The 15358-nt window shown below is 43.2% G+C and overlaps 1 protein-coding gene across 1 annotated transcript; it reads left to right on the top strand.

Moving 5' to 3' along the window:
• The first annotated feature begins 4744 nt into the window (after window positions 1–4744).
• On the top strand, window positions 4745–7186 carry LOC102016890 (putative POM121-like protein 1-like). Its single transcript, XM_005396583.1, has one exon. The coding sequence runs from the start codon at window positions 4745–4747 to the stop codon at window positions 7184–7186; it is 2442 nt and encodes an 813-aa protein (XP_005396640.1).
• The last annotated feature ends 8172 nt before the right edge of the window (window positions 7187–15358 follow it).

Raw genomic sequence — 15358 nt, 5'->3', positions numbered from 1 at the left:
GGTGGGGGTTGGTCCTACATAGATGGATCCAGTCGAGAACCTGGACAAAAACACCGGAAACAGGGTGGATGCCTTCCTGGAGCACAGCCTTCAGCCCCAGAGAGACTGGAAAGAAGAGAGACCGGATGCGCAGCACGGAGCCCAGCAGTTCTTACAGGATGAGTGTCGCCAATAAATGCATCTCTGATTTGTATAAATATATGCTTCCAGTACACTCTATGTGTCTGTGATAAAATTCTTTTCTTTACCCTTATCCATTTCCTCAATGATTTCTCCTCTTAAAGATGTCCCCAGAATGATCACCTCCAACTAGTTTGAGCTGAATACAAAATGCATAGAAAAAAGTATATAGCATTGAAGACTTTATGTGGCGAAACACTGGTAAACAAGCAATGATGATAAGGACACATTTCATTAAGTCTCCATTTCTATATCAAGGGGAGGGGGAGATAGTACACACATTCCATTCACGTGATTCAGCATTTTCTTCTGCCTTCCTCAGAATTGTTAAGTAGTACTGTTGCTCAGGAACAGGTTTCCTGATTTCATTCATCCAAATTGGATGAGATTGTTGTTCTACTCTTAGAGTTGAGTGTATCAATTCCATTTAATTTCATAGCAAGAGCAGTCTGGCGAGTCTTCCAGGACTGATAGTGATTTTGCAAGGACATCTCCTCCCGTACTTAATCAGGGCCCCCCTTGGCCACCCATTTTATTTTTTTACTTGACTATTCAGTTTCCCCAAGTCACAAAACCCCACTCCTAAATTAAAGTTAAATAGGAGTTAAGGATGCATCAAAACCCACAATTTTTCCATGGTTATTTAAGGAATACCCGAATAAAGCCTTCAATCACAAAATAATAGAAAATATTAACAAATTACAAATATGGGGACTTTAGATTTTACAGAGAAGAGCATTTTAATGCACTGTGATCATATTAAAATAGAGATAGCTCTAACATTGTCACTCATTTGCACTTAGAAATGCACATTTAGTGAAGTTATTCATGAATTCCTTTGTTGTAAAATATTTCTAGTTTTTATTTCTTGGAAATGGCCTGGTTATAGGCTTTGGCATTTATTAGTGGATTAATCCTTCAGTTATATATTTCCAAACTTTTCTTTATCACCAGAAACTGTCTAACACCACTTTTAACTGTGGTAAGACTTGTGACGTCCAATCTCATAACCAATTTCTAAGTTCATGTCCCAGTACTGTTAAGTGTAGTCATACTGTTGTGCAGGACACTTTTAGATCTTATTCACTGTCTGTAACTGAAGCTCTATACTCAGTGGGCAGCAAGACCTAGTTCCCTCACCGCAAACCATGGAAAACACTGTACTACTCTCTTTTGTGAGTTTATTTTAAGTGCCTCATATAAGTAAAATTGTGTTGTACTTATCCTGTGATTGGTTTGATTCACTATGCATGATTTGTGAATTCCACTTCTGAGTACCTCTTCACTAGAATAGAAAAAAGCATCTTCACTCCCATGTTAAATGTAGCACTATCCAAAATAGCCAGGATGTGGAAACAGCCGAAACATTACTGGTGAGATGAATGGGTAAAATGGAGCATGGTACACATACCATGGAATAGCATTCAGACTTTTCAAAAAAGAAAACCTATCCTATGTGACAATGTAAATGTGTTCATTCTAAAATAGCTGTAGAGGGGCTGGGGATTTAGCTCAGCGGCAAAGAGCCTGCCTGGCAAGTGCAAGGTTGTGAGTTCGGTTCCTGGTACTGGAGAAAAATCAAGAAAAAAAAAAAAAGAATAAAATAAAATAGCTGTAGAATTTCAATTGGGACAAGATGGAAAGTCCCATATAACCTATCACCCACACAGCCACACAGATTACAACTGAAAGCCAGACCGAGGACAGAAAGCATACACTATTGCAAAATGCTGAGAGGAAAACAGTGACAGGCAAGTAAGGACTAGAGTCCAAACGTGGGCTTTAATGGGCAGTTACAGTATATGGAAGATATTTTCCCTCCTGGGTCTTTAGGCTTTCCCTAGGGGAACGAAATTCCAGCAGGCCCTGAAAGGAAGAATTCTGGGACTTTATCTTTGTATCTATCCAGACAAGTGAGAATCTCTGACCTGGGAGGGTGCACTGGAGGATAAGGAGGGTCATCCCCACTCCTGTTGGTTCTTTCTCTCTAGTTACAAAGTTGTCCTGCAACCTTGGGAGTGACAGAGGGAACTAAACTTTGACAAATCGCCTATCCGTGCAAAAGAACAGGTAAAGAGACTTGCGTTGTTTGAAGAGAGTGAGGGAAATCTCCATTGTGTTTTTCCTTTCTTCTGTTGCTCTGTACCTGAGAGTTGACCTAGTCACATAGAAGTGTGAGGCCCCCAGCACCAGAAGGATGTGGGTAGAACTCTGAAGAGGAGAGAGCTGGAGAAAGGAATTACTTAAATTTGGGTAGGAGCCAATACGATTCCCAGACTCACACTGCGCTGCACATGCACAGAACAGACCCAAAGAGGCAGAGAAAAAGCTTCAAGAAGTGGCGACAATGTAAACCATCACTAATCTCGCAGAGGAACCAAGGGGTGGGAGAGCCCTGTGGACACCATCGCATGGCAATGGCCTGGGCTCTGGAACAGCTGTGTGCGGAAAGCAAAACGCAATGAGTAGTCTGACCCTGCTGTGCTGACTGCTTAGCAAGACAACAGCCAGAAGGCAAGTGGGCACTTGCCTGAGGATTTTAATAGCAACCAGAGTCTTACAAAATAATTAGCAAACTGCCCAGGATACTACCCCAAATTACACAATAAAATATACACCAAATTAGGAAAAGTAGACCAACTCTCAAGGGAAAAGTCAAGAATACAGCACCAAAAAGGGTCCACATTAAAAAAAAATCACAAAAATATCTATTGTAACCATTCTCAAGGGAAGAAAGGCAAATATTCTTGAAATTAATGCAAGAAATAAGTTCTCATTAGATAAGTGGCAGAAGTCTGAGAGCTTGTAAGTCAATAAAAATGACAATTTGAAGAACAAAGGAAAAATAAAAAAAATTAATAAATTCTTGGGAAACATGAAGAAAACCCTTGAAAGTGGTTAGACAAAAATGACATGTTAAATATAGGGAAATATCAGTGTGAAGGTCTGTGACTTCTCCTCAGAAAATATACCAGCCAGAAGTGATTGAAAGAGTATCTTTCAGTACTGAAAAACAAGATCAACTGAGAATATTATATGGTGGCAGAAGTATCCTCAAGGACTGAGGGCCAAATAAATAAACACAAAGATATATAAAGGTGAAAAAAAAACTTACATTAGAAAGCATGCTATAAAAATACGTGAAAGGAATTTCTTCAGGATGAAGGTAAAACACACAAAAAGAAATGATGGAACTTCAGGAACAGAAGAAGAATTGAATGGTAAGTATTTGGGTAAATGCCATACGTTATTTTTTCCACTGAAGTTCTTCAGTATGCACAGTGCATTTGCATATATAAATTATATCATTTTTATAAAGATAAGACATATGACATCAAGTAATTACATAAAGACCAGAGGGAAAATAATGTTTTTGCAAGGGTTCTATATTTTACTTAGAGTCTAAATAAATGGAATCTATATCATAATATATTAACCCTAATTAGACTGTGAAACGGTTAGGCCACCTAGTGTTATTCCCAGAACAACCAAAACACGACAACCAACAGCAGACGCTGGGTGGTACAAGCACTTCCTTCTTGGTGGGCTGTCCTCTCTAAGGTTCCCAGGGTAAGGGCAGTAAAAACCGGAAGTACTGATCTAAAGCTTTCATGTCATGCTGGAGCTGCTCAGGCAGGAGCCCTACTGCTGTGTGGTCCCCTGGTCAGGGACCATCCGTGACAGCGTCTGTCAACCTGGCTAAGGGATTGAAGTAACCACAACAGCTCATTTACTTTGATCCCTATCATCCCCAGCCCTCAGGAGGAGGTCAGGAAACCTCACCGGGTCCAGGAGGTGGATCTGCAGCCTCTTCACATGTGGTCCCTCAGGCTGTCCCTTCAGGCATCTTGGGTGCCTGCATGTGCTTTCCACGAGGGCCTTCCTCATCGGTATGCTGCAGGTGCTCAGGCCGGTTTCCACTGTTTGCGCATGCGTGCATTTTTCCGCCCTTTGCTCTAAGCAGCCTCAGAGCCCCAAGGAATCACTGACGTTTCGCCTATGGATGAGTTGGCAGCTCCAAGGAGTAAGCTCCTAACTTCTGGAAAGCAAGGGTCCCGTATTCCTCAGCTGCTCCGGTGAGTAGTTCCCTGGGAAAGCTTTGCCCCTCAGCCTTGGCCCTTGGCTCCCTCGGGAAGGGTGTCCCCCAAGGGTCTACCCCAAGGGTCCGTCTGCCAGGGGCCCTCACCCCACCTGCCCAATTCTTTGGGCGGGCACACCCTACTTAGCCGCCCTGTCTGTGGATCGACTTGCCAGTCATCCCAAAATATCCTGAGCAGCCCCTCAGTGTTTTGGAAAAATTTCTCCAGAACCCTGTTGCTGGACCCTGCAGACTTTGCGCTCCTTTCTGAGGGTCCTTACCCCATCTTCAGGGCGGTCTTCAGAAGAAGCCGGCGCTCTCTGGACAGTTTCTGCAGCTCAACCAAAAGTACTGAGTAACTGCCTGACTGCGTGGGAGCAAGAAGTCACCCCTTTCCAGGTTTCAAATCCCACCTGTGCTCACTGCCTGGTTACAGAAAAGATGACAATAAAAGCCCCCAGACAGAGTGGGGAGGGGACAGTGGTCATGGAGCAGCAGGACTGCCACAGAAGGAGCCCCTCTGGGCTTGGGCTTGTTCGATCTGCATTTAGACCCGTGGTGGGCCGGAGAGGCCTGATTCCCTTTGTCCCAAGGCCTGGGCCTCTGGAGCGAAACCTTCTTGACCAGAGCTCCAGAGATGAAGTTAACCCCTGCTCCCAGGCTTCCTGCATGAGCTTGTCGACCCTGCGAAATGTCATCATCATCAGCTCATGCAGCTCTGCGGGTGGTTCACCACAACCGCCCAGGAGTCCTCCAGCCCCCAGCCCCGTCCAGCTGCCCTGCTGCCTCTCCAAGGAGCTGAAGGAGAATGGTTTCCAGTCTCTGTGTTCAATGCCACAAGTTTCCAAGAAGACTGAGTATGAGAAGGTGGCAGACACAACACCAAGGCAGACAAAATCCTCCAGGAACTGCGTACACACAACTCGCAGAGCTAGGTCACAAAAACGCAAGATTCCCCTGCTGCCACGTAGGAGGAACCGTCTGAGGCTGCCACCACCTCTGAAAGTGGGCTATCGAGTCACCCCTGAACACCTAGACTGGGAGAAGGAGACCGCATTCCGTCGCATCAACCGCAAGTTACAGGGTGAGTCTCTGGCCCCCCAGGGCAGCAACACTGCACAGTCTTTTCTTTCTCTGCCTGCCTCAGGAACTGCTCCTCCGTCTACTGTCTCTCCAGTGCCCTGCAAAAAGGCAGGGAAAAGAAAGTGCATAACGGAGCAGGATTCTCTTGATCCATGGGCCCTCCTGGCATGTACTGCTGTGACCACCACCTCAGCTTCCAGTCCCTCCTCCTCAGAGCTGCTTCTGGGCCCCTTTTCACCTTCCATGGCCACAGCCTCTGACTCGTTACTGACCCCTGCCGGCAAGGATGGCTCCAGGAGAGAAACTCTTGCGGTGCCTGGTCCTTCAGCTGGAGAGGCCCTTCTCCACAGGAAGGGAAAGTGCAAGTCCGACTGGGAGCCCCCTCTGAATGGTGACCAGCTGGGCCCTTCGAGTTCCAGGGCTTCTGAAAGAGCAGCAGCAGGTGCTGGGTCTGCCTTCCCTGCCATCCCTAGCACCTCCAAAATGGAGTCTCTGTCCCCAGACTGGGGAAGCTCTCCTGTCTCCTCACAGAGGCACTGTCCCACTGCAGATCCCGGCGTCCCATTCTTTCCCAGTCTTCCAAAGGCTGCCTCTGCCCAGTATGACAGCCTCTCAGCCAGCACATCTGCAGGCCTGGCCACGCTGTCAGTGACTGACTTCTGGCTCACCCCCCTGGACAACACATCCCTGCCCCAGCCGCTCCTCCCGGAGCCTGCTGCTAGCTCCAGTGGGAGCTCTTGCCCCTCTGTCCAAGTGACTGTGACACCTTCCAGCAGCAGCATCTCCTCAGCCAGGGATGCCTCCACCCTGCCAGGACTGAGGTTCTTCCACATGGCCACACATGAGGGAAATCCTACTGAGTCTGCATCCAGCAATGAGCTCATGTCAGGGGCCACTGATGGGCAGCAGCACAGGGCCACCCCCTCTCTCAGCATGCTCTATTTTGGAGACGTGGAAGCTATGGCTCTGGGCCTGGGCCTGGCCCCAACCTCTACTTCAGGCCAGTCAGTTTTGAGTAGCATCACACAAGCAGCCACTGGGGCTTCCTTGCACACAAATATGACCTCTGAGACTGGTGCCAGCAATCAGCTGGACTCCAGTGTCATCCAGGGTCTTTCCCCTGCTGGTAGCTTCATTGCCTCTGCTTCTGCCACCACCTTTGCGATTCATGACAGCACCCAGACGGTCTCCAGTGTCACCCAGGATCTTTCCTCCCCTGCTACATCCATTACCTCTGCTTCTGCCACGGCCACCCATCTGTGCAGTGCTGTGAACCATATTCAGGAAAACAGGCAGCCCTTGTCAATGCGGGCTAAAAGAAACCCAGTCACGGGGACATGGGCAGTCTCGACAGTACCAGAGGGCTCTGAGGGTGAAGAGCTGCCCCGAGATTTTATAACCTCTTTTGAAGCACTGAGCATCTCTTCAACTGGAAAAGGAGCCTCAAGCACCACAAACTACCATGGAGGAAGTGTGGGCCTCAGCCATAGCAACCCCATGGTGGCCGTGGGACCCAGCACCATGAAAACTTCCATGTGTGGAGAGCCTAAGACCCCTGTTCTGAGTCCTATCCCCACAGACCCACTGAAGCAGAAGCGGCCAAATTCACCTAGAGAACCCAGTGACATGACAAGCAAGGCTGCTTCAAAGTGCAAACCCAAGTCAGCCTCTAGGTCTGGCATTCGTGCTGCTCGCGAGAGCAAAGTCAGGAGGAAGCTTGTCTTTAGGGTCACCTCATCACCTGCCCAGGTCTCTGGACACACATCTCCTGAAACAGACACTGAATCATCTTCCTGTAGCTCAGAATCCATTTCTGTGGATTCTAAGAGGCCAAAGCTGCCCTGAGAGAACATTCAGGTCTACCAGGTTGTGAGTCATGCAAGCCTTGTTTGTTTACCTGACAACCACAAATCCTGCGCTGACCTATTTGATCCTGGCAAACTGGAGGTTCACAAAAGCAGCTTTGCATTCCAACCCTCTTCCCTGAAGCTTTGTCTCAAAGCTATTGAGGATGACACTGTGGTTCTACTTGGGGTCAGTGGTCAGTCAACCCAACCACAGACAGGGGGTCATGGCTGTTTCTCTCTGAATGAGACTTATACCCTGAGCTAACTAACCATATTTTGTCTGACTCTGACCTGTCCTTTTCTAAGTCATTCTTTCCCTCAGATTATCTTAAATTCCAGCACAACTGGTCTGATGGATATACCTACTGTGATGAAATGTGTCAGTGAGGACATTAGGAATAAATATGTACCTTTGGTGTGGATCGGTAACACTTGCTTTTACCTGAGATTATCTTGCTGCCGGCAAGAATGATGACACAGACGTGAATTCTTACACTATTTTGCAACTACAATTGTTTTATTATCAGAGATAAGGAAAATGGCATGTAATACCATATGTCTAATTTTTATGCTTTAAAATAACCAAGACTCTTCTAAACATGACACTAAACATATGGTGAGACTTCAGGCACCAAAGCAGAGACCTCTGCTGGATGACAACAGAAATGCCAAGGGGGAAGAGAGAATGCTGCTAACAGCTTTAAACCCTGAACCTCCCCCTGATCCTAGTGAGCCTCTCCACCCCTCACTTGGCCCTCCATCCAGTTTGGGGAGCTGGCAGAACATCAGGAGAAATGGCTCCTCCTCAATTTGATGGCAAATATGAAACGGTCTTCTTTCAGACTTGCCAGGATACTGAATTTGTCCAGGGAATCTACCCCAGTAAAGGAAGGCAATTCTCCCTAAGATGGTATTCAATGGGAGGCAAATGCTAAATTCCCAGTGTCAGCCTATAGGCTATTTCTGAACCTAAATCCACTTTTGACTTGTGCTTTGCTAAACTGAGAAGCTCTAGCCCTCCTCGCTAGGATGGTCCTCAGAAGATGGGGAAAAACTTTCTAGCATCTTTGCCACCCACCACCCCCTAGGGCAGATAAACAGGCTTTGCTTCAGATAAGGTTTACTGGGAAAGAGAAGTGTCTTATCTTAAATAAGGCCCATGAGGAGTGTGTCTGATCCATCACACCAGGCCAGCATCCTTAACAGTGTGATTCAGAAGGAGCAATGCCACTCGTACAACCAAACTGGAATCCACATAGAACGGACAGCAAGACCCTACTGGGCTGTGATCAGAAGTACATCCTGGAAGGACTCAGGTGGGTACCCAAAATGAGCTAAAAGAAAATAAAAAAGCTACAGGAAGGGGCACTGAAGACCCTTTTGTGTTGCTAGAAAAGAGTTAAATCAGACTTACAATGTGATAGTGCAGACCTACAACCTTGGTACTTGGGAGGCTGAGACAAAAGGACTGTTGTGAATTTGAGGCCAGTCTGGGCTACAGAATGAGTTTAAGATCAGGGCTGGGGATTTAGCTCAGCAGCAAAGCGCCTGCCTGGCAAGCGCAAGGTCGTGAGTTCAGTTCCCGGTACCGGAGAAAAACCAAAAAAAAAAAAAAAAAAAAAAAAAAAAAAGACCAATCTGAACTACATAGTGAGACGCTGCTTCAAAAGACTAAATAAATCAATCACAATTATGATATATTGAATTAGAACTAGAAGCCCCCAAAAATGTAGAAATGGCTAATATAATCTTTACTGGAAAAAATTCACATGGCATTAGGTACAAATTTAAAAAAAAAACTGAAAGAGCCACATGAGTAAACCACTCTTGGTTGTGGAGACAATTTATAAAATCCACCATTTTCACTGAGACAGACCATCATGATCTAAAACATTCAAAGCTGGTATTTTATAGCTACAGGGTTAACCCAAGACGGGACAAGGACGTTAGCAAAGAACCAGTGTGTGTAGTGTAATGAAAATGGACAGCGGAAGAAAAACTGAACGAAACCCTTTGGTAAAAGGAATGGTTCAGTGGAGAGCTATAACATCAGATTGCAAAAGTTGATTAGACTTTATTCAGCACCGAGGGGACCTTGGGTCTCCTATGACCATCTCGGCTCCAATCATTATCTCTCCTCAAGAGTCCCAGGTAAAAGCAACAGTGGTACCAATCTGCACCAAAGGTACATATTTATTCCTAATGTCCTCACTGACGAAGAGTCTAATTGGATTGTTGCTATTGCAGGAGTACTCAGAGAGCCCAGGAACAGGTTTTCCTGCAGCCTCTGCCCTGCACCTCAAGAGCCCTGTACTTAACTCACAGCTTTTTCAATGGACCTGAGGGTCTGGGTCCGCTCCTTGGGAGGGACTTGCTGTGCAATGTAAATGATCAGGTAGCCTTCTTCCTGGAAAAGCATGGGCTACAAGTGCAAGTAGCACCCTAGCAGGCACCTACACTCCAGCTGATGTTGATCCCGGAGAAACCATCCCGCAGGTGAGGATATACTCCTGGCATGAACCAATGAGCTAGTCAAGCAGGTTGGGCTGATGGGATTCCACCCAAAACTTTAAAAAACCCTTCTTCAGATATGGGCGTACTAATTCCCTCTCTAAACAATAGCCCTTTTGAGGCCAGGCACTTGATAAAATTGAACTTATATTCTAGAGGTTTTAAAATGTTATTTAAACCAGCCTCTTCAGTCACCTAATAATTTTCCTCTTCTGCCAGGAAAAAAAATCCCTGATTAGAAGCATACTTCTTTGTTTAGGATTTACAGGCTATTAGTGAAAATGTCCAGACATTCACCCAACAATGCCTAATCTTTGTACTTAGGTGTTGACTGCACAAGCCATATGGTTTATTATCTTTGATTTAAAAGATGCCTTCCTTTGCACTCTGATCAAAAACAGATCACAGTTGCCTGTTGCTTTTACAGTGGACAATAACTGGATTAAAAAAAAAAAACCTCCTGTTGGACAAGGCTTTCCTAAGGACTCAAGAACTTTCTGGTGTCTTATAGAAAAACAGTGGCCAACATTTTGAGACTGTTGCAAGTTGATCAGGTATATATTGTTTAATTACCATGTTTGGTGTGATTTCCGTAGTTTTTCTTGCTGTTCATTTCTATTTCATTCCAGTGTGATCTGATATGAAATAAGTTATTGCAATTTTTAAAAATGTTTTAGGAATTCTTTGTGGACTAATGTATGAGGTTTATTGGAAAAAGTTCCATGTCTGATGAAAAGAATATGCATTAGGCAGCTGTTAGTTAAAATATCCTCTAGATGTCTGTTGTGTCCTTTTCCTTTGTGGTATAGCTTTGCTGTTCTTTTTTTTTTTACACGATGTATCTATTGGTAAGAATAAGGCATTACAGTCACCCACTAATATTGTATTGGGGTCCATCTCTCCATGTATATGTAGTAGGGTTTGTTTTAGAAAATTTGGTGCTGTAACATTGAGTGCATGTATATTTGTAACTATTATATTTTCTGGAGCAATTGTTCCTTTCACCAGTATGGAGTGGCCTTCTTAGAGTATTTGAATTGGTTTTGAGCTAAAGTCTACTTTGTCAGGTAAAAGTAGAACTAGTCTTGCTTGTTTTCAGATTACATCTACTTGGAGGATTTTTTTTGCTTATCTTTTCTGTTTCAGCCTGTGTATGTTTTTGCAGGTGACATGAGTTTTGTGCAGGAAGCACACTGTTCCATGTTGTGCTTGTAGTACAGTCAGTCTGCATTTTTAGTTGGAGAATTAAGGCCACTCATGTTCAGGGTTATTATTGAAATGTAAGCAATTGATCTTTTTTTTTTTTTTTTTTTTTTTTTTGGGTTTTTTTCTCCGGTACCGGGAACTGAACTCACGACCTTGCGCTTGCCGGGCAGGTGCTTTGCCGCTGAGCTAAATCCCCAGCCCCAGCAATTGATCTTTTCATTTTGTTTATTTGGTGGTTTTGAAAATTCTGTGTTCATTTCTTTCTGTCTTGTTCATCTTAGAGTTTACAATATTTTGATGATAACTGGACTCTTTCCTACTTCTCATTTGTGTGTTGACTCCCCTACTGAAATTTCTTCCTTCCTATGTTCTGATGCTTGTGTTAATCTTTCTCCCTCTTGAGTAGAATTACCTTAAGTATCTCTGTTATGCTGACCCAGTGACCATAAATTCCTTTACTTTATGTTTATTTTGGAAGACCTTCGGTTCAGAAGGACAACCTGCTGGGTTCAGCCATCTGATGGCGTTTACTTTCAAGAACTGAAATACACCATGCCATATCCTTTTAGCTTTTGGGATTTTTGATGAAAACTCTCTAATTATTTTGATTTGGCTTTTCCTTAAAATGTAGCAGGAAACTTCTGCTTAATATTGTTTCTTCACCTTGTATTTTTGGCATTTTAAATATGAAATTCTGTAGGGAGGCTCACTTCTGATCTAGTTGGGGTCCTTAATGGCCCTGTAAATGGGTGTTCATATAATTTTAAGCTATTATTTCACCAAATAAGTTTTCTATGCCTGAGCACAAAGCTCTTCTCCTTTTGTGGTATTTGAATTCATCATGGTGTTCCCAAGATCTATATAAGATCTATATATTCTCCTTATTTTTTCTTGCTAGTTAATGTACTCTTTTTATAAAGTTTTGCTCAAGCTCCAACATTCTTTCTTCTGCCTCATTTAGTTACTCCTCTGGTATCCAAGCATCCAAAACTGCCTTGAAAGAACATTCACTTCCTCCCAGGCTGTATCTCCTGTGAGTCCCACATACATGTCAATCACAAATTTTGTTCTGATGGAACAGATTGGAGGTTGAAAAAAGCAGAATCTCACTGCAGTCTTCTTCCCTGCACCTTTTTTCTCAAAGCTGGGGAGGATGAGGCTGTGGTCCTAGTTGGTATGGGCGGCTGGAGTCTTCACCACCACAGACATAGGCCCATGGTTGATGGCCCTGAATGAAGACTCAAATCCTTATATAACTGACTCTATTGTGTCTAAATCAGGCCTATTCTTTTCAGAATCATCTCCTCCCAGATTATCTTAAAATCCAGCATTGGCAGTCTGATGGATAAACATATTGTGATGAAATTCAAAAGTGCCTCCCAAGCAGTGGAGATTTTCTAGCTGCTGACAAAGGAGAATGATGAACCAGACTTAACCCAAATTCTCACATTTTGTTGCAACTAGAATTGTTTTATCAAAGATAAGGAAAATGACATATAATACCATATTTTCAATGTTTGATGGTTTAAAACAACCAAGACTTTTCTATATGAGACTAAATATATGGTGGGAAGAGAACAGGCACCAAAGCAGAGACCTCTGCTGGACCACAGAGAGGTGGAAAAGGAAGAGAGATGTTATTAATGGCTTTAAACCCCAAATCTTTCTCTGGTCCAAACAGGGCCTCTACTACCCTCTCCTGGGACTTCTTTCAGTCCCTGGAGCTGCTGCAGCATCAGGAGAAAAAGTCCTTTCCTGGTGTGATGTTGAGTCTGAAATGGTCTCCTCTTTAAAAACTCATCCAGGAGTGCAACTTGGGCAGGGCATTGACCCCAGAAGAGCTGGGCAATCCCCACTATGACAATATCCCATGGGAGGCTTGGGTTAAATTCTCAAGTCACCCAACAGGCTATAGTTGAACCTAATCTCAATTTTGACTTAAAATCTGCTAAACTGAACAGCTATATATAACTCTTCTCACTATGATGGTCCTCAAAAGATGGGAAAATCTTTTCTAGAATCTTTGCCGCTTACAGCCCACTAGGACAGATGAATAGGCCTTGCTTCCTGTAAGTTTAAGTGATGAAGAAGGGTGTCTGATCTTAAATAAAGTTAATGAGGGATCTCAGATCTCTTACACCAGGTTAGTGTACTTAACAGTCAAATCCAGAAGGGCCAATATCTTAGGTGGAACTAATCTGGAATCTGTATGAATAGGACAATAGGACCAAACTGTGCATCCTAGGAGGACTCTGGTAGGTTCCCAAAATGAGCTTAAATAAAATAAATCAGCTACAGGATGGGGTAATGAAGACCTTTCTGCATGACTGGAAAAGAATATATCAGACTTACAATATATTAACTTAGATCCAGAGGACCCTGAGAATGTAGGGATAGTCAATTTGACCATTATTGGACAAATTCAGATGACATTAGGTACAAATTTTTTTAAAACTAAAGAAGTCTTGGGATGAACTCCATGATGAACACAGCCTATGATATCCACAATGAACAAGAAATTTAAAAATAGGACACCATTTTCATTGAAACAGATTATCATCATGATCCAAAACATTCAAGCCTGGGATTGTGGAGCTATGAGATCTACCCAAGATGGAACATGGACTTTAGCAAAGGGCCAATATGTGTAGTATAGTTAAAATGGACAGTGGAAGAAAAACTGAACCAAACCCTTCAATAAAAAGAATGGCTCAGTGAAGATGCAAAACATCAGATTGCAAAAGCTGATGATGGCTTTACTCAGAACACATGGGACCTTGGGTCTCCCACGAGCACCTTGGCTCCAATCATTCTCTCTCTCCAAGAGCCCCAGCTAAAAGTAACAGTGTGGAACAAATCAACACTGAATCTACACTGAGTGTCCTAATATCCTCACTGACAAAAGTCTGATTGCATTGTTGCTACTGCAGGAGTATCAGGAAAGCCCAAGCACAGGCTTTTTTGCAGCCTCTGCCATGCAGTTTTGCAGCCTACTAGTAGCTCACAGCTTCCTATATGGACTTAATGTCTGGTTGGACCCTAGGCAGTGACTTGCTATACAGACTAAGTGCTCAGGTAACCTTTTTCAAAAGAAGCAGGGATACAAGTGGCAAGTACTTCCCCTCCAGTTGTTGATCCAGGAGAAGCCAGTTGAGAGTGATGATGTGTCTGCTGGGCTGAGCCAATGCATTAATCAAGCAGATTGGTCTGATGGGGCTCTGAAGAAAGCTAAAAAAAACCCTGCCTGTTAAGGTCTTCTTTAGAAAAAGAAGGTCCACCAATCGCCTCTGCAAACAATACCCTTAATGAAGTGAGGTACTCAAAAGAATTGAACTTATACTTCCAATCTTAATGTTTCAACTGGACTAGGGAACTCTACTAAAATATGAAATGATTGTTAGTGCAACAGTGTATTGTTTAATCACCATGTGTTTGGCATAATTTCTGTAGATTCTTTTCTGATTGATTTCTTTGTCATTGTATTTTGATCTGATAATGTAAGAAATTATTTCATTTTTTAACATGTTAGGGATTTCTTTCTTTGTGAACTCATACATGATCTGCTTTGGGAAAAGTTCTGTGTACTGATGAAAAGAATGTGTGTATCTGCACATGTCTGTTAAGCCCTTTGACTGTGTAGCGCTGTCCCTTTCTGGTGTTTCATTGCTAATTTTCCCTTTGGATAATCTACCTATTTGTGAGAATGGGGTCCTCTAGTCACATAGTATTAATATAATGAGGTCTTTCCTTCAATTTATGTGTAGTAGTGTTTGCTTTGTAAAAATAGGTGCTCTAACATTTAGTGCATGTCTATTTAGATCTGTAATGCCTTCTAGATGAACTACTCCTTTCATCATTATGTGCTGGCTTTTTTATTGTCTTCTAATTGATTTTGAGTTAAAATCTGTTTGGTCAGTTTATATATAGCTAGTCTTGTGTGCTTTTGGGTTTCATTTGCTGGTGGTAAGTTTTTCCATCTTTGGCTTTTAGTCTGTACATCTGTCCATGGAACATAAATTTCCTGCAGGCAGCATATTGTTCTGTCTTGTGTTTTAATGTAATCAGCCCCTCTGCAGTTTTAATTGGAGAATTAAGAGCACTCACATTTGAGATTTTTATTGAAACATATGCAGTTGATTTTCTCATTTTGTTTATTTTTAGTTGTTTTGAGTGTTCTATGTTACTTGTTATCGTATTCATCTTAGACCTGTGGTGGTTTACAATATGTTGTTAATATTGGACTCTTTCCTGTTTCTCATTTGTGTGCTGACTTGTCTAGTGAAATTTATTCTTTCTTGTGTTTCTTGTGATTGTGTTAATCTTTCTTCCACTTCTGGGTGTAGAATTCCCATAAGTTTCTCTGTAATATTGAGCCTACTGGCCATGAAATCCTTTAATTTTGCTTATTTCAAAAGGGCTTTCAATTTAATGGATAATCTGCTGATTTTTCAAT

The sequence above is a fragment of the Chinchilla lanigera genome, unplaced genomic scaffold (assembly GCF_000276665.1).
Source record: "Chinchilla lanigera isolate Chin_1 unplaced genomic scaffold, ChiLan1.0 scaffold00054, whole genome shotgun sequence".
NCBI classification, from domain to species: Eukaryota; Metazoa; Chordata; class Mammalia; order Rodentia; family Chinchillidae; genus Chinchilla; species Chinchilla lanigera.
Note: the sequence above shows the minus strand (reverse complement) of the source record. Positions and strands in the feature narration are given on the sequence as shown.